Source organism: Diadema setosum, chromosome 14, assembly GCF_964275005.1.
Source record: "Diadema setosum chromosome 14, eeDiaSeto1, whole genome shotgun sequence".
NCBI lineage: Eukaryota > Metazoa > Echinodermata > Echinoidea > Diadematoida > Diadematidae > Diadema > Diadema setosum.
Genome location: NC_092698.1, coordinates 13,529,357 through 13,555,936, shown reverse-complemented (window position 1 = coordinate 13,555,936; position 26,580 = coordinate 13,529,357). Strand labels below are relative to the sequence as shown.

At 38.7% G+C, this 26,580-nt stretch overlaps 1 protein-coding gene across 1 annotated transcript in view; it reads right to left on the bottom strand.

Annotated features, from left to right (window-relative positions):
* Positions 1–26,580, bottom strand: part of LOC140237871 (diacylglycerol kinase beta-like) — a 124,106-nt gene that overhangs the window by 85,940 nt on the left and 11,586 nt on the right. The window contains exons 2-3 of the mRNA XM_072317803.1: positions 17,393–17,469; positions 11,985–12,273 (exon numbers count right to left, since the gene is read on the bottom strand). Coding sequence (XP_072173904.1) covers positions 11,985–12,273; positions 17,393–17,469 — 366 coding nt within the window. The remainder of the gene's footprint in view (positions 1–11,984; positions 12,274–17,392; positions 17,470–26,580) is intronic.

The window sequence follows — 26,580 nt, the reverse complement described above, 5'->3', positions numbered from 1 at the left end:
ATGTATCGTCTTAGCCACACAGCTCATTCTCGACTAGCCCAGGCCCGGGTTCTGGCTGATGCTGTAAATGGGCTATCCCGGGCTCTTATTCTGATCGATGAATTCTTGTGGCCGCCCAGCTCATTTTTGGCTAGTGTTAAGCCTACGGTTCTGGCCGATGTTGTCAACGGTCTGTCACAGGCTGTCTCTCTGATCAATGTAGAGTCTACCTTTTTCCCTAACCGCACCAGCGACCCAAACACGTACGTTCTGCTTCATCACCCCGGCCGGAGTTTCTTGTTCCCTGGTTTCTGTGCATGTTGATGTGTCCACTTCCCTGACATATGAATTGAAAGAAACAATAGACCTACACCGCGTTAATAAAACAAAGTCATGCTATAATTCGACAAATAGAACACGGCATTACATGACGTGACTCCTTACTTAGCTAACAAGCCTGAAAACATACTGAAGAGATTTTGACCCAACAGTTAACGTTAGGCCCAGCTACTGGGCTGTAGACAGACCTCTATTGGCTGTAACATTAACAATGACAGTTATAACTTATTGCGTGTAGAACGGTTAGGCCTACCGGTATTTAATAGACCTTACCCCGGGGCGCTCCTTGTACACAGTTATCTTTGCGTGCGGCGTTCGGGCTGTGTTTCGGAGTTAGCAGACTCTATTTTTAATAGGCATAAACGTTACATGCAGGCCTATATAGCTAAGTAACTTAGCCCGGCCCAGTCGCTGTAAAAACGTGACAGCCATGCTCCGGCCCCGCACGGCGTCTGTTCGGCTAGCCCATGGGCAACTGCTATGCCAGATTTCTAATTGTAAAGTGTTAGGCCTAACATGTTATTGTTCAAGATCTGGATCTACTGTACCTGGAAAACATTACACAAGATAGCAGCTTCGATCAAATTAGATCTAACATTAACGTTAGGATCTAGCTAACCGTTACTCAAAGGTTAATCACTGACTGAAAACGAAAACTGAGTGATGAATCTAAGTTGATTTTGTACGCAACGACTGTCATCTAAAAATGAGATAAAACCACATTAAAACTAAAAATCTTACCTATTCTCCTAAATTGTGATGACTGCCATGGCGAAAATGGAATTGACAGTGACACGTTTCCAGTCCACTTCAGACAAAATTAATGTCTAATGTTACCGGGTGCCGTTCGTTATGGGTGTGATACTGGTGATGCATAGACTTAATGTAAAAGTGTCTAGGGCCTACGTAGGTATAGCCGTCTGCTGCTGCATGCATTGAGCATGCATTGGCACTCTCGCTCCGCGATCCTGCCGCTGTGGTGGTGGTAGGTTTGCACAGGCGCAGGCAGGCAGCACAGGGCTAAATCTACTGTAGCCGCGGCGCGTGCCGCGGCGGTTACTACGTACATAGTCCTACAGTGCAGTACTAGTATGTGTACGTTTACGCGTACGCATATCTGATCGAGCGCTAAAATTGGATCGTGGCAGCTGTCAGTTGGCACGCAGCCAAGAGAAGTCATTAGTCTACGATAAAAACAATAATATGTACTTTTTATTATTTAATATCACAGCAGTAGAAACACATACAATATTTTTGTACCAATACCACAGTTTTGGTGATTCTTACATCTGGCATTCGAATATACAGCAAGGGGAAAAATGAAAGTGGACCTAAAGATAATTATTGTTTGACCTGCAAGAGTAGCCTACCACGAATAACACTCGGGGACTGGGTCGCATACTAGCAAATGGTGACGAACGGAACCATTTCGATTGGGAACCATTTATAGGTGCTCATCGGAACCATTTTGCGGGAACCATCTGATGAGAACCATTTTGGAGCCGACGAGAACCATTTGAGAACCTTTTTTTCTTAGAGTGTACATGTGTATGTATATGTACATGTATAAAGCATTGAATCTCCCGTATCCGGCCAAATCCCTTATCCGGATGAGCCCCGGTCCCGACTTGTCCGGATACGAGAGGTTCAACTGTACTTATTATACCTTCATTCTCTGTTTATTACTTTTTGCATCATTCTCTGTTACATAAGAAAAGCAAAGTGTATATCATATTTTTGTTGAAAATGAAAATAAATTTTTGAACTGAATATTCTCTTAAAATTGATTTCACTTTCAAGCACTTTTTTTTCCCCACACAATACCATACATATCCCGGAGGGAATGACAGAAATCAATACAAGCTGACAGATATTCTTTTCTTGGTGTGCGATCCACATGACCTTTATCAGGAATAAAAATAAGAAAATGGATAAGATTCCCCACTCAAGCATCACCTGTATCATCAACATGAAGATTCTTGGCTTGCTCACCTTCATGATGATGTTGAACTCTGGAAGACACCAAGCATTAGATTCTTGAGGCTCTTCTTGCTTCCAACCCTTCCCCATCTGACCCCCTCCCCCCCCCCCCAATTCCCAATTCCCCATCCCCACCTCCTAAATGGGCAAGCAAAGCTACGCATTTAATCACAGTGCCATTTTTAGCGGCGGTCCACTCTGGCAGAAGGCTGTCGACCCGTACATTACGGCAGACATTGATGCGGACACTGAAGGGATGACGTCAAAGATGTCCACAATATTTTTCTTTAATACTCCGCTCTCAGCTTATTTTTCTCTCGTCCTTACTATGCTTTCTCTGACCATGATTGTACACAGCCAAGTCTCCTGGGAGCAGACGTAGCTGTAAACAGTTTGATAATGAGTTCGGGTGGTGTTGAGGAATGGATTCAAGAAGCCAGCAGGGTAAGAATAAAAGATAAAAACACTCACACATCTCCAACTCACAGATAAATGCCAAATGACTAAACAAGTACACTGGAAAAAAAAAGTTTCTGTGTACCCAATGAATAAAAGCAACAAAACATGTTTATAACTATTACTAAATGGGATAAGGCCCCCTTAAAAATATATGTAAATAGATATATATATATATATGACCCGTTACAACAAAAGGATCCTAAAGTCGCTGACGGCTGAGCCGAGAAAAACGAGTCACATCATCAGAATTGGTCAGAACAATTGGATTTCTGTTTTTGGCATAATTTTGTAGTCTAATGTTTTGTCTATCATCTGCCGAAATTTCGAAGCTAAATGATCAAAGGAAAGGCAAGAAAGCAGCGTTTTTCTGGGCCTTGATTTTCCGACTTTCAACGTAACAGAAACGTGTCCAAAGATTTGGATTTAGCATCGCAGCTAGACTCCGCCCTAGCAACGAGGGAGGGATCTTATTGGTCAGTGCGTGGCATCCTGATTACTGATTGGTCATGCGTAGACGGCTGGCGCTAAGCTTGAATGAACATCGCGGAGGTTGCATACCTTCTATTGTCAAGCGGTGAAAACTGTCTCGCCTCCCCTTGATCATGATAGCGTCGGAAGGAAAACTTTGAAGGCATTTTTCTCTAAACTATGATTTCCTCGACCACTTGACATGTGCTAATAAAATCATTGATATCTCTGCAACGAGTACTTTTATGAGTTGTGTTATATATGAAATTAAAGTTTGTTTGTTTGTTTGTTTGCTTTTATTTCTGCATTCAATCAGATGCAATTTGAATGCAAAGTAGAAGAAAAGTAGAAGAGTAAGGGAATTATGTCATGCAATTTTCAGAAAATTGTCCTCCCGCGACTTTCGGATCCTTTTGTTGTAGTGGGTCATACATATTTGAACGTACACAATTATAGTATTATTATTATTGACACAACAAAAACCCTAAACGCTGCAAAGAAAGTCAGAAAATATGCATCCTAACAATGATGTCCAAAATCCAAACATGCTGGGAATGTGCACTAGAACGAATCTAACATCATCGCAAACAAATATAGTACACACAAACAGTTATGTGCATAATGAACACAACTTGTCATGTGATTTGTTGTCTCCTCTTCCTTATTACTCTTCTTCCATTACCCACAACCATATCGTCTATACCAGCAACTGTCCTTCATGCATCTACTTCACTCATTGGTACAGAACAAATTAGAGCAATTTCACTACTTCACACGTGGCTCTCGATCTCGGGGATCAGGTTTAAACCGTTGGTACATTCACATCACTTTGCCCTTCGGCGAGCATCACTGCCGTATTATAACCCCTTTGATATCCTACACAGTGGAGCTGCTGCCACTACTGGCAGTGTTCTTAACTATCCGACGTAAATTATACAGCAATGTCTTGCCCAATACATTGATACTCTGTGCATGTACCTGTGTGAATATGACAATGACAAGTAGAAAAGTGAAAGACAAACCTAGTTATGGATTCAATCACTAATTCCTCAGATTAGGAACTGTGAAATCATATTACTAGTATTCACATACCAGAACCACCCTCTACCACATACACACATTCATTAAACCTCTACACCCCCCCCCCAAAAAAAAAGAAGGTGCAAAAACATCTGAATTTACATCTATTGAGGTCATATTTAAGACTTTAGAAAGCAACAATAGAAAAAATAATCAACTGGTAAAAAAAAAATCAATTAAGTTATAAAATTGATAGATACATCATACATGCACACTTAAATAACAAATTAATTCATTTAACAAGAAAATTTAACAAGAAAATTAAATATATTCTAATGTGCAGGAACATAAAACTTCCAGCATTGATGAATGATGCCAGCAATATTATGAACAGTGGTTTCTGGAAGTTTGTTTTTGATCAGTTCTTTGGCAGGAAATATCTACGTCAATTAAGCTGTCATAACATTCATTGGTTTATAAAATGGCAGCAAGATCGGGGATTTTGAACTTTAAGGTTTAGATTGAAAGTTCATCGTCAATACGAGATATCTTCTGCACAGTAGTGCCTGTAAAGATGTATGCTGAAAGATCTGTGTGATCTGCCCCCCCCCCCCAAAAAAAAAGAGAAATTTGAGATGCTACACCAGCCCTTTAAGACTTGACCGGTAGCCTGTACAAACAGTTATGCACCAGGGCAGCTGGGTAAAGTTTACTTTAATTTTCTGTCATCATAAACAGAGTGCCAGCGCCAATATGTCCCATGCCTTTAATGGTCACCACTCTTCTACTACAACCCCCCCTTCCCCGCCCATCCTCCAAATCAATTGTATGCAATTTACAGGCAGAAGATCTTTGCCTTTCTGAAAAGGAGACATGGTCACTGCTTACACTAATACAGATTTCCCCCCCCCAAAAAAAAAAAACAAAAAAAAAAACAAAAAAAAACAAACAAACAAACAAACAAACAAACACTGTCTTGAAACAAAATGTGAGCAGACATTGAGATCTTGAATTCCAGTTCAATGTGCTGAAGAGAATCATCACTGAATTTGAAATTATGACAATCAAGAATATAATTTGGTACATCATGAACATAGAGCTTTTTGCACAAGAAGTCATGTCACCAAAGAGGTAATACCATGTGGTCTGTGTGAATAACCAGTCTTTCCACTCATCCTACTAGGGTATCTTGAACATGAAAAAGACCACATAGTATACAAATGTGGGAACAGTGACAGAAGAATTTGTGATTAATATTACAAGCAAGATTTCCAACATGATGGTGGCTAACACAACTCAAGACAAGTGTACCTGCATTTAATGTTACAATTTGCACTGAGTGGATTAGCCTGAATCTCTGTGTTAATAATCTCTACTGTGGGATTAAACGAGGAGAAAACAACTTAAAAGGTGACAGTTGCTAGGTGATGGATAATCTTTCCCGAAATTTTCTTGGTCATCACAGCATGGCTAACCAATTCTTGCTATCACATACAGTATAACTATAAAATCACTATTCAATTTCCATAACAATGAGGTGACAACGCTGTGTTGGTGCAGAGTGCGAGCTCCATTTGATCATACATGAATGACACAGAGTACTATCTCAAAACTATGATAGTTGTAGGTTGTTTTCTTAATTTTTATTAGTGTTCTGCTATGTGTTGGGTATTAAAAGAAATATTTACTGTAAGCTCAGAAATGCATTTCCATTGTAAAGTGAGAATATTTTAGTCATGTTAAAAAGGGGGAAATTAATGATTATCGCATAAGCGCTCTGCCCATCTATGCATTACCAGAAGTGTATAATGTGAACCACAAAAGTGTAACTCCACATGATGCGCGGGGGTGCATAAGATTTGCACATAGCATACAGCTAGCGTATGGACCCGACCGCTACCGACTGATTGTGTGCATTTATACGCGATCGACTGAATTCAGGAAGAGCAGTATCATACTCAAAATACTCAACAAGGAAAGAGTGAGGTTTGTCTGTGCTTCCTTTCACTGTGGTCACTCAGGACTAGACATGATAACAACAAGGTGACCAGTAACATCTTCCTACACAATCTTCTCATCAATTTCCTTCCTGTCTAATCAAACATGAAAGCTTCAAAGGGAAAAGGAGCCCGCCATGCAAACATAAAACATGTCTTTTAATCAAAGTTGCAAAAATTTGATAAGGCTGCAAATATTGTTTCTGTTTTTGTAGCTTTATAGATGTGACATAAATGACCTGAATATTTGCAGTTTATGCAGTGGAAGACTGCTCCTTCAGTAGAGCTGGTGATAATGACTGACAGTCTTTACCAATACCATGAATGACAACAACCAATCCCCTTCCCACTTCACCTCTGGTAGGATTTTGATCACATCAACGTGCATGGCATTACTGGTAGTTGCTATCAATCTGGCTGATGGCTAAACTAATAGCCCCGGCATACAGAGCTCTAATCATTCTGATGACAAGCTAGCCTTATTTGGTTGGAGTCAAAGGAATGGATTAACAGAAGACTCATATCATCTACATGCATCACGAGCTGATTAGGTGATGGGCAACTGAGGGAATAACATGTGTGATGTGTATACATATAATGTACACAGTGAAGGTGTATATCACTACGGGGGGGGGGGGGGGGGGGGGGAGATGGGGGGGTTTATGTCACTCAGCATCTACCAGTATAAATAAATATGGCACGTTTGAACACCATGTACATGTATGTGCAATCATTGTATTGCACCAAGCTAGGGAAAGTGAATATAATATGTGTCTCATATGTATCTGTAAAATGTGCTTTGTATCTTACAGTATATGTGCAATCAACTGCCTACTGTAAAAGTGGACGTTTTCGATTGTGCATTTCGCGTGACCAGAAACTAGCACGAAAATAAAAGCACACAAACAGTTTTGCTTGTTTCATGTATCACTGTGTTATGTCGTGATTCGGTGGAATAAAAAACATGCAAAATTCATGTTACTTGCCAGAGTGGAAAAAATTACTTGCACGAAGATATCCACATTTACAGTAATTACTGAGGCATAGAAGGAAAAGTCTAATAACATGTTCTGTAATGGGGGGGGGGGGGGGGGGTGGTGAGGCAGGAACAATATATGATTGAAACCTGCTGCATCACATGTAAAGACAGTGAATCCCAGGATAATGACTTAGGTGTGAATGATCTTCTTTTTCTTTTTTTTAACGCTGATAAAAAACAGAGTGCTTTCAGAAAAATTCACATAATTTACTCTCTTCACCAGGCAAATGTGTTCACGCATATATGTGTAAGTATGTGCACATATGCTGACTCTCTTCTCTGTTTTTGCATTTCTCACTCTATATTATCCATCTATCTATCTATATATCTATACATACATACATACATACATACATACATACATACATACATACATATCAGTTTAGCTAGCTAGCTGGCTACTCGACTATTGCCCTTTCCATTAAAAAAAAACAAAACAAAAAAACAAAAGTGGATTCAAGAATCTAAACCCCCACAAAGGCATGACTTCCACAAGCAGATGGATTGAAATTTCACATATAGAATTTCTTCTGCATGATACTTTAGGCTATGCAGCTAGATTGTATATGAAATTGATATCTCTCATCCTGCTCTTATTCGCCAATATACGTACTTGATCATGCAGCAATAGGATGCAGTAACTCTCATGTAATGTTTTCTTTTTTTCTTGCCTTTTTTTGAAGGCTTCTAAAAGTTCTCTCAATTTCCTTCCAAAGTGTCTGTTGGCCTTTGGCTCTCAAACTAAGTTCAATGATTCCTGGAAGCATGTCTTGTATTTTTGCATCCAATCTTAAAGGGATTGTATAGTTTCGGTTGAGACCTAATTTCAGGTTTCTAACATTTTTTGGTGAGATAATGAGAAACCTCTTATGAAATATGAAAGAACATGTAATTCTATGAGGAATTCAACATTTATTTGATGAAAATTGGGTTTTGAAATGGCTGAGGTATCCAAAAAAGAGCGATTCTGATAAAGTGTGGGACCCACAGTTTATTACGATCGCTTTGTTTTACTTTGTTTTTGGATGTTCCAGTCATTCCAAACCCGAATTTCATCAAATAAACTTTGAATTTCTCTTAAAATGGTATGCGCTGTGCTATATCATAAGTGTTTTCTTGGTATCTCGCAAAAAGTTAAAAGCCCAATTTTCATCTCCACCAATACTGTACCATCCCTTTAAGGACCACTCCCTGCAATAACTCGTCAGCTGAGGGGCTCACAAAATTCTTGTGTGTATTATGAGATGAAAGCACATGACATGTATCCATGAGATTTTGATTGATTCAAAATATGCAGAATTTTTTTGCACACCAGCATATCACTTTCTGTTTTTTCATACTAGTGCTATTACTACTAAAAATATCAATCAAAAGGAAAAGCAGTTGGCTGAATAACACCATGAAAATGAATGAATATGCCTTCAGAGGGCAATGATATTCCATTAACTACATTTGGGTACTAACATCAAACTATTAGCACACAATATTTGTTGACTTACTTCTGTATTGTTTGTTACTTTGTTATGATTTCTTCTGTTTTAACAGAGAAGACTGTACATCTATGTACTGTGGTCTGTCCTCTTCCTCTCAATCATATGTACTCATACATACACATATCATTTTGTTCCCATTATCATTACAAAAGTGAACAACTTTTTTTCATATATATATATTACATATACATGCACCTTTGTATCCTTTTCCTTTTTCATTACAAAAGTGAACCAGTTATCTTTAACTGATACATGTGTCCTTTGCATGACAGTTTGAATGAGTGATGATTATTTCAGATACTTTCAGTTACCGTATCATTACCTTACACTGTCATTTCATTTGACCTGTCAGTGATAGTGAGAAGGAAACTTTCCAAAAAGATCTTTGCTTGAGGTGAGGGTGCCTCACAGATTTGTATGATACTGCCACATTTCTGTCCTTTCCCCAGATTTGGATATCAAAAAGTTTGAACAATCTAGTGCTTCTGTCTCCCTCCATGCTCCTGTATCTCTGCCCCTGCTCTCTGATCTCACCTTGCAGCTCTCCCTTTATAATACTATACAACAGATAACCCTTCCTCAGCAGAATGTCAAATGATGATCAATGTGAGTGAATGATGATGTCACAAGGAATCTCTGAAAGCAATGTCATGAGTATTGTAATTTGAAAGTAAGAACACACGATGACACATGAAATCTGGCTTTCTGGTTAAGGTTGCCAGGGACTGGTGGTAGCTGTCGAGATGATTTTGCTGGTTGCCAACACAATACTGATTTAAAAACCCACATTCTATCAAGCATGACATGATGGTCAGAATGAAACAGCTCAAGCCACTCCTCTTGAACTGTTCCTCTTGCTCCCAATCTCAGCAGTCTGTAGTTGCCACGGCAACAGAGTCATCAGGAAGAACGCATTCCTGTTTCAGCAGAAACACTATCTTGTAGGCCTGTTTCACTTCTCGTCAGAGTACATCCTGTGCTTTCTCCATACAAGTCCGAATATTGTTTGGAAACCTTGTGTGACCTGTTATGAAAGCCTGATACAGTTGCCACGACACAAAGCACTAATCAAATTTAAGCATTCTTTTTATATCATGATGATTCTATACTTTTTCCCCAAAAAACATATGTCCCATATTATAACAAAACTCTGCATATGAAATGGTGAAGAAAGTCAGCCATCAGATAAACAAAGTTTGGAGAAAATCATGCAGCTTAGAGAGGTTCAGAAAATGTTAAGTGAGCAAGGGATAATGTATTTAAACAGCAAACATCAAATAGAAAATGTTTCCCTAAAAAAAAACATGAATTAAGAATATTTACCTCCAAACTATTCTTAAACTATGAAAAATGGATGGGGACAGGTTAAAATTTGAAACTTTGGATCATTGAACAAATATCAGGTTTCTTACTTTTCAGTTTATTGCAGTTTTCGAGGCAAGTAACTTTGCAAAGTTATCAGCATGGCAAGGTGACAAGTCATAAAATATCATCAACTAGTCAGTTCAATTTGGTCTGTCCATTTGTCCATCTATGGGTGCGTTTATCAGCTCTTTTTCTCGGCAGAAACAGGTTTTCCAAACGGCTTTCAGGAAATTTTCACGAGATGATAAATGCAAAGCTGTTTTGATTATGGGGTTCGGAAAGCCTTTTTGAAAACTGCAAATTTGTGCTTTCCAAAACAGGTTTCCAAAAACCTGTTTCTAGAAGCCCTTTGAAGCAAGATAAATGCAAAGCTGTTTTGAAACGGCTTTGTACTGCGGTTACGAACCATGCCTCCTCCTCGGGTCAAAATGCGCAATGCTGCTGCGCAGTGACGAGGCCAGTTTTCGGGTTCGCGATGAGTTGATAAACGCAACTATTTTGGAAGCCGTTTCTAAAGGGCGTCGGAAACGGCTTTGGAAAGGACTTTGTAAACGGCTTTGGAAAGGGCTTTGGAAACAGCTTTTGAAAGCCGTTTCAAACAGGGGAAAGATGATAAGCCTGTCTGCTGTCTGCTTTCTTCTCAAATAATCTTTCTTGAGTTACAGAGTGTTTTCAGTCTGAAATCCACATGGCATTTCATACAAAGAGCTATTTTTTTTGTTGCCAACTCTATTACCTGTCATTCAAATACACAGCTCCAAGTGTACAAATGCATATGGAGGAGTACATGTGTACTCAATGCGCAGGCACCTTTGGTTTGCACAGAACGAGAACACGGCTTGCCGGCAGAATGGAATGAAAGCCAACCCAAGCTTCACCACTTTAATCATGTTGTAAAGGACAAATCAGGCAGATTACAAAATGCGCACCCAGAATCGGGCAATTCTTGACTGGAAAAAGCACCTCTGAAACATGATCATGATTCAAGAAACACAAGTTTCCTTTCTGATTTGTACAGAATATAATGGTTAGCATGAAATGTGCTTCTACACGCCTTTTAACTAAAAAGTTCTGAAAAAGGGGCTCCATTACTTCTTTTCCTCTTCTCCCATCTCCCCTGTTGTTGTTGTTGTTTTTTTTTTCTTCTTCTATGACAGCTCCTGTTACAGTCATTACTGCAGAGTATATCAGACATTGTCTGGTTGTGGATGGCATGAGTATAACTCGAGGGGAGGCTGAGTTAACAAACTGTGTAAATGTCATCCCTGTTGACAACTTTGCCTTGTCGTCCTGAGCGGATTCGTCACCAATGCATAAAGGAGTAACATCCCGTATCAAGATATAATCAGCGACAAAAAAAAAAAGAAAAAAAAAAGAGAGAGAAAATGTCACAAAGGGGAAACATTTACAGATGAGCAGAAGTAGTAAAAGAAAAACCCAGATGATACTACTTGGACAGCATTGGATTATTCATGATGTTAAAGCTATTGTCCAACCATTATTTGATGCAATAAAAAATGGTGGCTATATCTTCAAATCTTGAGTGCAAACGTCTCATCAGTTTTACGTTATATAGACAAAACTTAGGTACCGGTAGTTAAAATCTATTCAATTAGAGATGATATCAGATTGCTGAAGAAAAAGACCTCAAAAAATATGGTTTATGTAGTCCAACATATTTGAAGAATAGAAAGTGGAATATAAGTATGTGCTTATATGCATTATTGCACATCTGAAATATTTACTGAAAGTCAGTGAACAAGTAAGTAATAGTAGATAAAGGACTTGCATCTAATGAGTAGCCATTTTCTCTCTGTATGACTCAACAATAGGAGTGCTGCTTACCATTAGTGAGCTCATTTCCGTCAGCATTGTTTCCACCACTGGTCTGACCGGTGATGTCGATTGGCGACCCGCCTCCCGTGATGGCGGCACAGGCCGTAGCCGTGGTCACCGTGGCGACGGCGCTGCCAACGTCGTAGTCGCGGCCCTTCTCCCGCTCCCGACTGGTGTGGCGTGTTGAGGAGGGCGTCTTCTTGACGAAGGAGAGGAAGAGATGTCGACAGAGGTCCTCCGGCATGTCAACATCCAGGTAGGTTTCCATGAAGAGCTTGAAGCCCTCATAGTTGATTGGCTAGGTGAACAGAAAAATGAAGTTTTTTTAAAAAAAATTACCTCCACCAAGGGAGGAGGTTATATTTTCATTACTGTTTGTTTGTTTGTCCTTGTGCAAAATGTGAACGGATTTGGATGAAACTTGCAGGAAAGGTTAAGAATGACCCAAGGAACAGATGATTAAATTTTGGTATTGATCCGGGAATTTTTACAGATTTTATGAAGGATTTTCACTATTTTGGTAGGTAGGGTCAATGAACTTTGGAGTTCAATCTGCGTATTTTTTAGGCTTGCATATGTGCACTAAAGTGCTTGCTCAAGTTTCTGCTAGGGTGAGACACGCCGTGCAGCTGAGGGTTTATGACGTAACTAGGGCTTCTACAATATATTAGGAAATTGGGCTATTTTCAGCATGCATGTATACGTATTGGTGGAAATCACTGATCTCCATGAAGGAACAAGTTTAGATCAGTGGTGGAAATAAGCTGCTTGGCTGAGGTCTGCGCTCTCACAGTGGTTCTCTAGTTAAACTTGCAACAGGTGCAAATATACATTCATTTTTATTCAGTGTTCAAGTTGCCAAACAAGTCACTTATACTTGTGGATTTGTTTGTTTGTTGTTTGTTTGTTTGAGGGGCTGCAATATAAAGTTAAGCTTTTTAGCAGTCCCTTCCATTTCCAAAAGCCTATTTACTTACCAATTACTTCAAACAACGTTGATTAATTCTATGACTTTGTTCAAGTTTGTTACCTTATCATATTACTATTCATGAGCTGACGTATATACAAATGTATTTTAAATACTTCGTGTTTATACAATTGTGCTGTATTTATTATTGTGAATAATTTTTTTATTGGAATTGACAAATAAATGAAATGGAATGGAATGAAATAAACAAAACAAGAAATATTATGTATAGTCCTGTTTCTCCCCAGTATCATGTACTACAGGTGGCTGCCTCCATTCAGCATTTACCACTCAACTCCAGCTTATCTCAAGGACCAAGACTTAGTGCTTGGTTCCACGACATTTGCTCCTGCGACAATTGCTCCCATGAAATATATGCACACTAAGTCAAGCATAAATTCTACCCATGCACATAACCTGAACCCTAATCCTCACATCAAACTAAACCTAAAACCCTATCACAACCCTAACACTAAGTCCACGGAGAAAATATGAATGGAGCAATTGTCGCAGGAGTAAATGTTGTGTCACTGGTGCTAGCATGCACAATGTTTTTGGTCATCACAGAGAGACTGATGTACAGCTTCCCCACAAACATTCCTGATACTTCTCATGTAGTCCTGGTCAGAACATTTCTGAAGAAGTATATCTTTACCCGCAATCTCAATGTGAATTGCATGTCTTATAAATTTCTTCATAATCATCTTACTTCATATCTGCAATGCCTGTTGTCTATTTCTTGTACTTTATAGTCTACATCTCCTTCATTCATAGTGCACTTGCATGATTTTATATCTATTGTTTGTTTGCTATGTATCAAATCTTTAAATGCTTCTGTATAAGGTGCCATGTAAACGTTGCACATCAATATCATTCTCCATAGACATGATGTGTGAGTTGTTGCTGTTTCACAATTGATGTCAAGATTACAATAGTTGTGGTAAGCTCTTCAATACTAGAGGAAAATTCTGACATTTTCGATGTTACATCTGTTTAGATATCTGGAATGTGGATTTTCTGAAGGGTAACAAAAGAGTTCAAATATGATGAACAGAATGAACAGTGGTGGCTCATCTTTAAAGGATTGCAGAACTATTCTGACTGAACTATACGATGCTATAAAAATAAATGTAATACCACTCAGGCACACACCACAACAAATCCTCCACTTAATGGTTCATTGTTTAACTACTATTGTAAATCCTATAACACTATGATAGTTTAATGATAGTTTGATTCTTAAAGCAAGTAATTTTCAACTGCTACTCTTTCAAAACTTCATTATTACATAATGTCTTAAGACACTGGTACGATGTATGACCATGCAGCTCAGAAATTTTAGACTAAAAACATTGCTTATTATTGCCCTTATGACTCTGATGGAAATATGTACTTATTTGTAACACCACTGTCAACAAGGACTTATGAAAGGTGCGGGGGGGGGGGGGGGGACCACATCTGGACTGGTACTGGGAACAAGCTGGTTCATTGATGATTAAAATCATGATTGCACAAGATGGATAAAATGGAGGAAAAAAGAGGGGAAATCCCACTGCATTATTCTCATTAGAGACAGCCTCAGGTCTTTCAGAATAGTTAAGTGGACATTGTGTATAATGTAGCAAAGACTCCCTTGATTCCGTAATTTCCTCTCACATACCGAGGCTACTGTCGCATGTGCACAGATTTGCCTGTGGGTGTAAGTTTGTCCCTTCTGTTGATCTTGTTATTGTTGTTTGTGTTAGTTATTTCTCTGGAGTCTTTATTGCCCATGTTTGTGGCCTTTCAACAGCAGCCCTGATTTTTCAGTTCCATGGCCAAAAAACGAAACAAAAAAATAACACACTGCAGCTTGGGAAACTCATAATTCATATCCCTGACCATTCTATGATCATCCCATGATATGAAATAGACAGATGACAAATGTAAACTGACATAACCACTGCTAAATACTGTATATGCCAAATATTTCACGAGGTTTTTATTGCAACTGATTGACAAATTGCCCTACATCGATGTAAATCGTAAAGGTTTTATTTTCTCAAATTTTGTGAGTCCAATGCTATTCACAAATTAGAAAAGACATGAAAGTATTAACTCTGATCCCAACATGAATATGCATTGCTGCATGCATTTCTCCATTCAGCAATGTACTCCACAATCACAAATTTAACCACTCACAACACTGACGATAAGTCCCAATTCATGAAATATCAGACTCGCTAAATATACGGCAAATACAGTATATTGTGACTGTATGGTTAGATAACTTCATCAACTTTTCACATCCGCTCAATGCTTCAAGTGATGTACAGGATGCCTCATTAGGGGGAGTAACACAATGTGCAGAAATATATCTCAGAAGTTTAGACTAAAACAGAAGCTTTTAATAAGAAAAGGGATCTATCTGTTTCTTGACTTCTGTTTTATTCATTGCATAAAGTTGTGCATGTTGCAGAGCCAATCATTGCAGGCATTTCTGGTTCTCAATGGCACAAATCTCCTCCTAACAAAAGCAAGAAATTAATTAAAAAAATATAATACATAAAAAAAAACCGTCATCTTTTGAAGGAAGCAAAAGAATTATAAACAGAGATTATCACTTTGGATGCTTGCAAATGGCCAATTATTCCCCTATTGCTTCCCACTGACCCGGTAGTACATTGAAACTCACTGGCAGTATATCAGGATGGAATGGTTGAAAGCAGGAATTGTACTGGTATACTTTACATGAGTGAGATCCTATGTACAGTGAACGAGTTTAACGTGTGAGTGCCATGAGACTTTTTTTGAAGTAGACGTCATCGAGGATTTTCCTCACTGGCAGGAAGATTTCCCTGGTCTACACGGCTTGATTTTCCCTAAAGCCAAAAATGACTTGCTTGTCTCACAGCCCCCATGAAAGGAGAGCCAACTTTGTCGAGGGCTTTGGATGTGCACCGTAAATAGAAGGGGCGAGGGGCTATTTTGGGAGCGGCGAAAACGAGGATCGGCAGAAGTGAATGGCATAATGCTGCGATTGCGTCACAAGGTGGGCTCTCTTGCGTGATAGTTTAACACCAAAATGGAAGTCACTACGCTCTCATTAGGAGGGAGGAAAATGCAGTGACGAAAGTGGCGTATTCGGTTCCACTCCCCAAATCCACAATTGACACACAACACTTCAAATGAAGGTGGCCACAACAATAATTGCTCTTGCCTACAATCATTACCCCTTGGGAGTGGGATGGTTCCTTCTCTGATGAAGTTGGGGGGGGGGGGGAGGATAATGATGTAGTTTATTTGTAGAATGTCTGAGACAGATGAAAATACCACTTGATGAAAGAGGATGACGTAGTAGTAGTAGTAGTCGAAGCATCTCTTGATTTCTTGTCATTGTATTAAGGGACGGGGAGAATATTGTTTCAGAGATTTAGTCCAGTTTCTGAAAATATCTGATGCTCTATAAGAGACGCTCAATTTTCCCTGCACTTCAGCGCAGTTTATTGCATGCTATTTCAATGGCCAAAAGGATGACACCTCAAGCACACTTGTTTTGATACTTGCTGGAAACAAAACAGGAAACAAGTTTATCTTCAATCTTTTCTTCTTTGGAAGATGTGAAATAAGCTGATACTGGATCATTTTATAAATCTCACACTCGATTATCAGTCAAATGTTTCTGCTGCAAATCATCATTAACCCCTAAGCATCTGAATCACCCAAGGGAGCTCCTAACAAACACCACTTCATCAACTAAATGTGTTTTTCCAGATACGTTTGGTGAAACTGTGCAATTCTTTGCCTGGATTACATCATCCCAGCACCCCAAGCAATGCTTAAATATTTCAAACTGTATAGCACAAGTGGGGGCACCTGAAAGAAATATTTGGAGAAAAACAATAACTGGCAGTGAAAAGGAGCAAAATTCTCAGTATAAAAAAGGTCACAGCAAAAAACAATCATAAAACCTGACGAATTAACATTTAGTAATTTCAGTTATCATGTACCTAGTACTGAATAAAATTCAGTTTTAGAGATCAGATGGTAATATGAATGGAGCTCAGGGGTGGAAGTTTTCAGGACAACAACAACAACAACACAAAAGAAGTTAGGTATGACATACAAATATATAAAGAGAGGGAGGAAAAAATGTATTTATACAGAGAGAGTCTAACTCACAAATGACAACTGCCACACAACAAAATGTGAAATCAATACTGAAAATCAAGACCAGAAGCCAAAATCAATCGAAAGCAGCCATTATAATGGTTTTTGGTTGGTTTGGTTTTGTTATGTTTTGTTTCTTTCAGACAGGAGTACACCAAGTGATATCTCACTCAAAACCACTAACAACATGAAATGGAGCTTTTGCTATATTGCGTTTGCAAGGTTTCAAGTGTCATATTGATCTTGGAAAATTTTGGAAGTGACGGGAAGAAAGACTATCTAAATCTGAAATTCATCTTACCTGTTCTGGGTTGTACTTGGACAGTACTCCGTTTCCATGAAACTCTGCAAGGACATCTTTTAGTGTCTTCCTGGAATCTGGATGAGGAGACCACAAAGAAGAGGAGGAGGAGAAAAAATGAGAGAGAACTCAGGCTAACATGAGATCTTCAAAGCATTGAAGCATCTAGAAAATGTTAACAAGCAAACAAACAAACCTAAAAAACAAATTGCTTTTGTTTGACCTAAGTCAGCCACTGGAAAATCAATTGCTAGTTTCTGACATGTTAGCTTCTTGTGTGCAATCAAAATGTCATCCATGATGCTTTGGAAGAAGGTACGCTGCATCCAAGAGAAGCAGATCCCTCCTTCGCACAATGATGATCTCAAAGCCTCTAACTAAATATTTCCAGATTGTATATTTTAACTACCTATGATCGTTAAAAGACAAACAGAAACTAAACAGAGACACAAATTAATGAAATGTAAAATGTCACATGAGCAGACACAATCAAGTAAAAAAAAAAAAAAAAACAGTCAAATAAGGGAGTGTTTTTGTTTTGTTTTTTTAAATAACAGCCAAAGAATGATGACAGCAAATTTTGATTTCATTTTCTGTTTGTGAAGAGAAAACTGAAACTGGCTTCAGCTATATGGAGGAAAATTGGTAATCCCACCTGAATTTGATAAAACAAAACAGTTCTCATGTGACAACGACAACACATAAACACACTTCTACTTCTTCTACTTCTACGGTGCTTCTCATCAAAGCCTGTTCAGCAACTGGATGACATAGACATAGACACACACACACACACACACACACACACAAACACACTTCACCATGAAAACTATTCTCTCCTTTTTCATCCATCTTGGTTTGCCATCTTGCTGTGTACATGTGTGCTGCTTTTTGACTTATATGCATGACCATGAACATCATTCAGTTGCCTCATCCTCACATTGTGAAACGGATGTTTGTATGTATGCCACATGGAATGCCCTCTCTGTAATATATTCGCCAGTGAGCTACTTTCAGTCCGTTTGCAGATGGCAGAGATTTTTTGTTTTTAGTAGTCATGTCTGTGAGACATGTTTATAATCACATTTAGTGTAACAGGCTGTTCCGATGCTTAAATGTGTCTCATCGCTGACCATAAACCCCCAAACGACATTCCGCGGTGGCAGCTGTGTTGCAGTCTCCCTGGCCTTGTAATTTCAGGCGCAGTTCTCTGTATAAAGCATGCATGCCACAGGACGTATATACAGACATGCACTCACCATAAACGTATACATCTGAGTAATGCATTGTTACATGCATGTGGAAGTGAATACTGGATTTAACAGGGATCCCCCTCCTACAAAGTGTTTTAGTGGCCATGCTGCTCAGACGACAGCTGCCCACTCAAAATTACACAAAAGTTAATGGATAAAAAGCCCCCAGGACCATGGACGGTCAGATGTTAATGAAAAATGTGACGACAGAATCACAGTTTCTTGTACTCATTCAGATGCAAGAAGAAAAAGAAAATCATTGTGCATCAAACATGTTTCTCCAACATTTGTGCAAATTGACTTATCTCTTCCTCTCTGTGCACTCAGAAAGCAGAATCTGAGTGTTAACTTCATGTATATTCTATGAAATTCGGAAAAAATTTCATTTTTAGCTAGGACAGGTCAAAAAATGATCCTATATCAATATATATCATAGTTAGCATTTTGTTCTCATGTATTTTGGGTGGTTAACCCATTGAGGACGGTTTGATTTTGCTACAACACGCATTTCCCATAGACACCTGCCCGAGTATACTCGGGACTCGTCCTCAACGGGTTAAGGCAGGTTCTACATTCATACAGCTGAAATATGAGACTTTCATCATTTCTGTATATGAAATGAATAAGAAATCACAATGGCATGACATAATCAACTTGCTGATGTGAACATTCATAATGACTGGTCAAGAAGTGTGTTTTTTTTTTTTTTTAAACTGAAGTTTCAGAATGTTATTTCTTATCCAATTCTGATCATTTTTGCACTGTTCTGTAAGGAATTTTTTCTCTTTCTTAAGGATTTTACAAAATTCTAAAGTGGATTTCCTCTTTGCAGTTTCTTGAAAAAATCTATTTCTTGAAAACTTGAGAGCAGATATCTTGCCGTGTTGTAAGTTTGTCTAAATCCTGACGGGACCTGGAAAGCAATATCTAACTTTCAACTTTCTTCCTGAAATCTTCCTGACATAAGTCTTTCCTATTCTTCAATCTTGCTTCTCCTGAATTTGAAAAGTGCCTCTGTTGACCTGCACAAATCTCTTTTTGTAGATCAATTCACTCATTAGGTCACTTCACACACAAGAATCATTAGTTTTTGGATTGTAATGCAAAATCCAATCCAATCTCATACTTGGGCAAAAATCTGCAAGTGAAACACTTAAAATCCCCAAACTACACATGCCTAAACAATCACAGAGGTGTTAACCCCAGTACCCTTACCCTGGACCTACTGTGGTGAGTTGCATAAGGTGATTTAAATTAATAAATAAAGAGAACTATATTTTTGTGTGTGTGTGTGTGCATGCCATTCACACATACTGCATGAGGCAAATTCTCTTTCGAGTTTTCAAAAATTCAAGATGACTGACATTTGCATCATGATGCAATTGTGATAGTGAATTCTTTTTTTTTTTTAATTGTGTGTCCACACACAAAGAATTTTTGACATTCCCAAAACCAATTATTTAAAACATTGATTTCTGGGATGTTTTTGAGATTTTTGTTGTTGTTGTCGATTGGTTGGTATTTTGAAAGTGCTACATGAAAGACTGAAAGGCAATGTTGTTGCTTTTAGAGGGATAGGGGCCGAGTGTATAATTTATTCTGACACTACTGCAGAATGTCACTGGAACTTTTCAATGTAATCAGCAAGGTGGTTACCTTTTCCCTTTCTCTGAGTAATCATATCTACATGACATACATTTTCAGAGAAAAAGAAGGTACATTAGCATGCCATTGATTGGACACACCTTGATTGACATCATCAGTTCTGGCTTTCTCTTTCTTCTTGTTCTTTCCTGCTTCCTCTTCCTTCTTCAATTTCTTTCTTTATCCCCATATGTATATATCTCTTTCTTTCCCTCTCTTTCTTTATTTTATTCTTCTCTCTCTTTTATCTTCATAAATGGTTGGTCTCTTGGGAGGCAGTAATCACATCCGTATTTACTAGCACAGAATGTCTCCTTAGAACCATAATATATAAAATGCCTTTCAAATTGGAGGGGTGCAAACTGACCACATAGATATTCAGACAGCTAGATGGACGATGGAAAACTGGATTGATGGATAACATACAAATACACAGAAAGATGGAAGGATGGATATAGGTAAATAGCTTAATAGTGCTGTAAGCTCTGACAATGAGAGATTCTGTTCATGATGAAAACAGATGACAAACATGAAAGACTCATCCAAGTAGATGGATAGACAGAATGACAGATAGTGTTATCACTGGATGTAGAGTGATATAAAGAGATCAATGACATGATGCATAGAACTAGACAGACATGTAAAGGTGGTGCAGTTACAAATCAATAAATGTTGCTTACACAAATATCTCTTGGGATTCTTTCCCATTAATAAATCAACATCACAACACCCTTACATACAAGCACACATACACCAAATTATCAGCATGTGTGATGCCTTACTGAAGAGCTACTAGTCACACACCAACACTAATATCATAGAACCTATTTCAGAGTCGTCCTGTCGACAAAAGGAGAGAGCAGCTATCACTCCATTAACCCATTGAGTCCACAGTATGCTTGTTCAGGTGTTTATGAGAAATGCCTGTTGCAGCAAAATCAGTCCGTCCTCAACGGGTTAATTTGCCTGAAATTGAAAATCACTTCTCTTTTAATGCAGCAACAAAAGCAATGCTGCACATCCCCTGAACACTGACTACTGGTTTCTTATCATGTGTGCAACACTGTCTTTGATCTCAAAAGAAGGAAATTTACACTCTTTTGGCAGTCATACTCTCACCAGTCAGACCACCATACCACGCTTGCCGGTTGCTGCCTATGTTCAAAACTACACACTTGTGTGCATGAATAATAGGTGTGTATCAAAGTGACCAGTAGGTAGGTCCATGACCAGTATTAATAGAGACCGAGAGTGGAGAAAATGCAACTAGGTGAAAGCAAGCAACAGATAATATTAATGGGGGGGGGGGGGGGGGCTAGACAAGCTGTCCCACATGAGGGTCTGGTCACCACAAGTTGGAGGAGAACTACAGTCGCAGTCTCGCCTATCATTCTATCACTCACCATTACCATTAACACACCCTGACATGGCACATGAAATGTCTCCAGCCAAATTTTCAGATCAAACAATAAAATGAAGAATAACAACACAAACAACAACTTTGGGGGGGGGGGGGGAAAGCACACACCCCATACCCCATGCATAATGGATGCAGGCCAGTGGTCGTCAGTGGCAACAGTTGTCTGTGCATCTGCTCCCTAATGCCCATTAGTGGAGACAGGACAGCACATAACAGACAGCAGCAGCAGAGAGAGGAGTGGAAATAAGGGCAGATGTAATGACGACTTAAAAAGAGGGCAGATGGACAGCTCAACGGGAAAGGACTATGATTTCAAAAGCAATTATTCTGGCCATGAATAAAATTACAACAAAGTGAATGCAAAACAACAGGGGACTCACTCCAAGAGGGGAAAATTTAGGCTTTCTGTTTTAAAAACCACTTATTTCAACCAAAAGTTGTACAAAACATAGTCAGGTTTCTGATATTTCTGAGCTGCTAATAAATGCACAAGGATTTTCAATATGTTATAACATCATAACACAAGACCCCATCTGTTTAGTCTTCCAGTACTTTTCCTAGAGCAAATTTTGGATGTCTATGGCTGCATTTATCATCTTTTCCATGTATAAAACACACTTCAATATCCAACCTGACATTTACAGAGGCCTTTAGGATCATGTTTCTTGAGTTGTTGCATTTATCATCTCTATCGTGAATCAATATCACAGAGCAGTTCCATTGTGCAGTTTGACCACAGGAGCACAGATGTGTATTTGGCAGTGGTTGGGGTGGGCAGGTCCAAGTTACAATGTATATACTAGTAATGCATTTCAGACAATTTTGTGTTTATCATCTCTACAGAAACGCGTTTCTGGCTCAAACGCATTTGCGATCGCACCTTTTTCAGTGTTTCAGATACGCATTTCTAACCCCACAATAAAAACAGCTTTGTGTTTAACACCTGCCTAAACCTCCCTGAAAGTTGTTTAAAAACCTTAATTCTAGTCAGAAATGAGTTGATAAATGCACACATATTTGTTGAATTCTCGTGGCATGGCTTGAATGAGCTGCCAAACAGGATAAATGATAAATGTGACAAACAGAGGTCATATATCAATAGAAGGAAAAAATGACTGGCATAAGAAAACAATGGCAAAAATATATGAGGCTTTATACTAATTACTATGAGGAAAAAACTCACAAACTTTTAATGATCTTACATGGGATATTTAGATACTGAACTAAAAAAAAAAAGTAATCAAAACTTCACAGAAACTGAAACCTTACACACGATAGGCCATTTAGGCACTAGCTGCAGACAGCACACAAAAGCATCTATGCATTTCCACGGTAATCAACCCTTCTCTGCTGGGTATTAACGTGGTGATTAAACATCATTACAATTAAGTCCCATTCAGTACCTGCACGACATGGTGTGAGCAGTACATTATTAATAATGACTATCTAACACAGTTTTTAATGACCCTACTCAAACAGAATGGGGGGGGGGGGGGCTGGGGGACAGAGGGAGAGGGAGAGAGAGAGAGAGAGAGAGAGAGGAAAAAATCTGAGTAGTGCAGTAAGAATTCTTCCTCGCCTCTTGCGTGATGGTTGCCAATTACACTTCTAAATTCTGCGGGAAGTCATTAACGCGTCCTAACTGCGCCCAAATGGCTGCTGATATGTGCAATTACCTCCTGTCAACATGATTGCATCTCCCTCTGCCCTTATTTGATTTTGAAAAAGGGGAAAAAAAAGACCTTAATTAACTTTGTGTACTATGGATTTGGATGTTAGGGGCAGGCTAGTCAGCAAGAAGCTATGTACAAAATAAAGAGCATGCATCAGTAAAAGTGTGTACAGCAAAACTTCAAACTAGCTTCATCCTTGGTTGGTGATGGCTTTGGTGGACAAATGGCATAACAATGAAGGTGTCCATCTTGTTGATCCATACATTCTTAATTTGATAAGGCATGCATACTTTTATTCTATTCTATATTTAATTTGCTCTCTTAGTCAATTCTACATCAATGCACTCATTTGTTGTATTAGTCTGTAATGTGCAAGTTTGGCCTCCCACACTGAAAATGAAGTCTATTTCTGGAGTACACAAAAACACTGACATGTGTCAACTAAAAAAAAAAACAAAAAAAAAAAAACATCAAGCCATCCCATGCATATCTTACATGATGTTCAGGATCTTCATGGATATGTTACACGGTGTAATGGTAAAAGGGACCAGTTTTTTGTTACGTTATACACTCATACCTAATTGACCTGTTGTTGTTGGTATTATTTGAACGGAAGTAAATAAATATAACTGAAAATAAACTCAGTTTAATTTTGCAGTAAACAAACATTCTGTTTTGTTCTCCATGTCACTAAATAGCAGAATATCATCTCAATTTACACACACACACACACACACAGGTCACTGTCAGTGTATAACACAGCACGATATGTTTTGTTATCTAACTTAGATGGTGACATACTGCAAATGGAAGTGATGGGGAAGGGGGGGGGGGAGGGAGGGACTTAGTCACCTATTCTTTCCCTTTTCTAGCCTAAACTTCTTTCCATCCAATTCACCACAGCAACACAAACTAGATATTATACCTCACACATGCATGACAGATCACAAAGTCAAAATAAAGGCCTCTGCGCATCTAGCACAGTAATTGTAACGATCCGTTTCTTTTGCTATGGTGTGCCAAAAGGAACCATGTCTGGTTCTGTTACAATATCACTTCCCCACCAATAAATCTGTTACAAAATAATTCTGTAACTGGTGATTTTGCTGCACTTGATTTTGACCTAAGGATAATTTTTGTAAGTGTGATTTTGTATCCAAATTATTGATTTTTCTTTCAATAAAAACAAAGGTGGTTCCTTTTGGCAAGCGATAGCAAAAAACAAAAACAACAAACAACAAAACAAACAAAAAAAAACCCTCTGTTGCCGTTACTGCGCTTGGCATACAGAGGCCTTAGACGGAGAAACAGCAAAAAAAAATCATATGAAATGTAGTGAATTTGGTTACATGCTCCATGGCAGCATGTATCATATTTACTCATCAGAGGCAGTTACATGCTGAAATTTGCTGCCAAATCTGTTCATCTCAAATCTAAACAACTGCAGCTTTTCTCTAAATTTCTCAATGTCTATGCTGGAAGCCAGCACACGACAGATGAGATGCAGAGAGAGGGGGAGAGATCCAAACACGAGTGATCAATATGAAATGTCTTTCTATCTTTGAAATAGAATATTGGCTGTCAGATATTACTTTCCAAACTCTAGTCTTCAACCTATAGAGAGAGAGATAGAGATAGATAGAGCGAGAGACAAAGAGAAAGGAAGGTGGTATGAGCCATTTTGTAGACAGCTGCCTGGAAACAAATCATCAACATTCGTCCACCTTCTGTCCCCTACCAACCAAGAAAACACCTCGGATTTGATTGAAATACGCTTGCGGTACCGCAAATAGGGTGCAAACTGAATTACATCAGCATTTAATACCGCATCCCTTGCAAGCTACACCACAGAGCTCTGACGCGTTTTGAGTGTTTTGCTGGCCGCTTGACAATAAGAAATATGCCATGCATGGATAGTTCACACTGCTGGGGCATATTCAGCATCACCCGGGCGCAAAAGGCAAGCGGCATAGTAAACAGTCAGCGAGGGATAGATGCCAGAGTGTTTTCTTGCCTTTTTAATATCCTCTTCATTCATATGTGGGGTGTGAAAAATCAATGCCGCTGTGCTACCTCCACACATGGTTGGCCGAATTTCATCGGAACTGGCTTAATATCACCAGATGCAAGCAGGTGGTTGACTCAAAGAAATAAAAAGATGAGAAAAATGAAAATACGTTCAATCAGAGGTGATTAATCATCATTTCCACTTTGGCATAAATGGAAAGATTTGGTTGTTTCTTATAGCTTTCTTAAAGGGACTGTACAGTACTGGTTGAGGTAGGGATTCATGTTTTGAACATTCCTAAGTGAGATAATGAAAAGCCTCTTATGAAATATGAAAGGGCATGTAATTTCAAGAAGGATTCAACGTTTATTTGAGGAAAATTGGTTTTCAAATGGCTGAGATATCCCAAAAAGTGCTAATAATAAAAGGCGACATGCCACAACTTTATTAGGATCTCTTTGTTTCACCTTGTTTTTGGATATCTCAGCCGTTTCAAAACCGATTTTCATCGAATAAACTTTTGATACCCCTTAGAACTGCATTCATCCTTACATCTCATAGAGTGGTTTCTGAATATCTCACAAAATGTTAAAAGCTAAATCTACACCTCGACCAGAACTGTACACACCCTTTAAATCACAATGTGTACACATGGAGTACACTTGCTGAGTCCTTACCATACCTATGACACTGCTAGAATTAGAAAGGCACTAACTACGTTGTGCAGTGTACAATAACTCATATATATATATATATATATATATATATATATATATATATATTGTATAAATGCTACTATTCACATGAATGCATTTCCAGTGTCATTCATCTCTTTCTTCAGCTTCTAGTAATATTACCATCTACCTTTACTTCTGTTTCAGGTTTCAAACAATTCTAATTAAGCAAGAAGTTGTAAAACCACTGTGAGTCAAATTAATGAATAAAGAAATTCATGAATGGCAAACATCCAAGAAAACTTCATAGCAGTGATTACCAAATGTGACAAGTGACTGATCTTCTAATGAGAGGTCATCAAATCAATATACTTTGCTGCATATGTGACCATCTCCACAATGTAAACCGCATGATTCCTTGTGTTCAAAACACTCAAAAATATCCTCAGTACCCCTTCCCCCAGCACCAAGTACCAAAGATAGCAGCACTTGGGGGCAACCATGAAAACAGGGAGA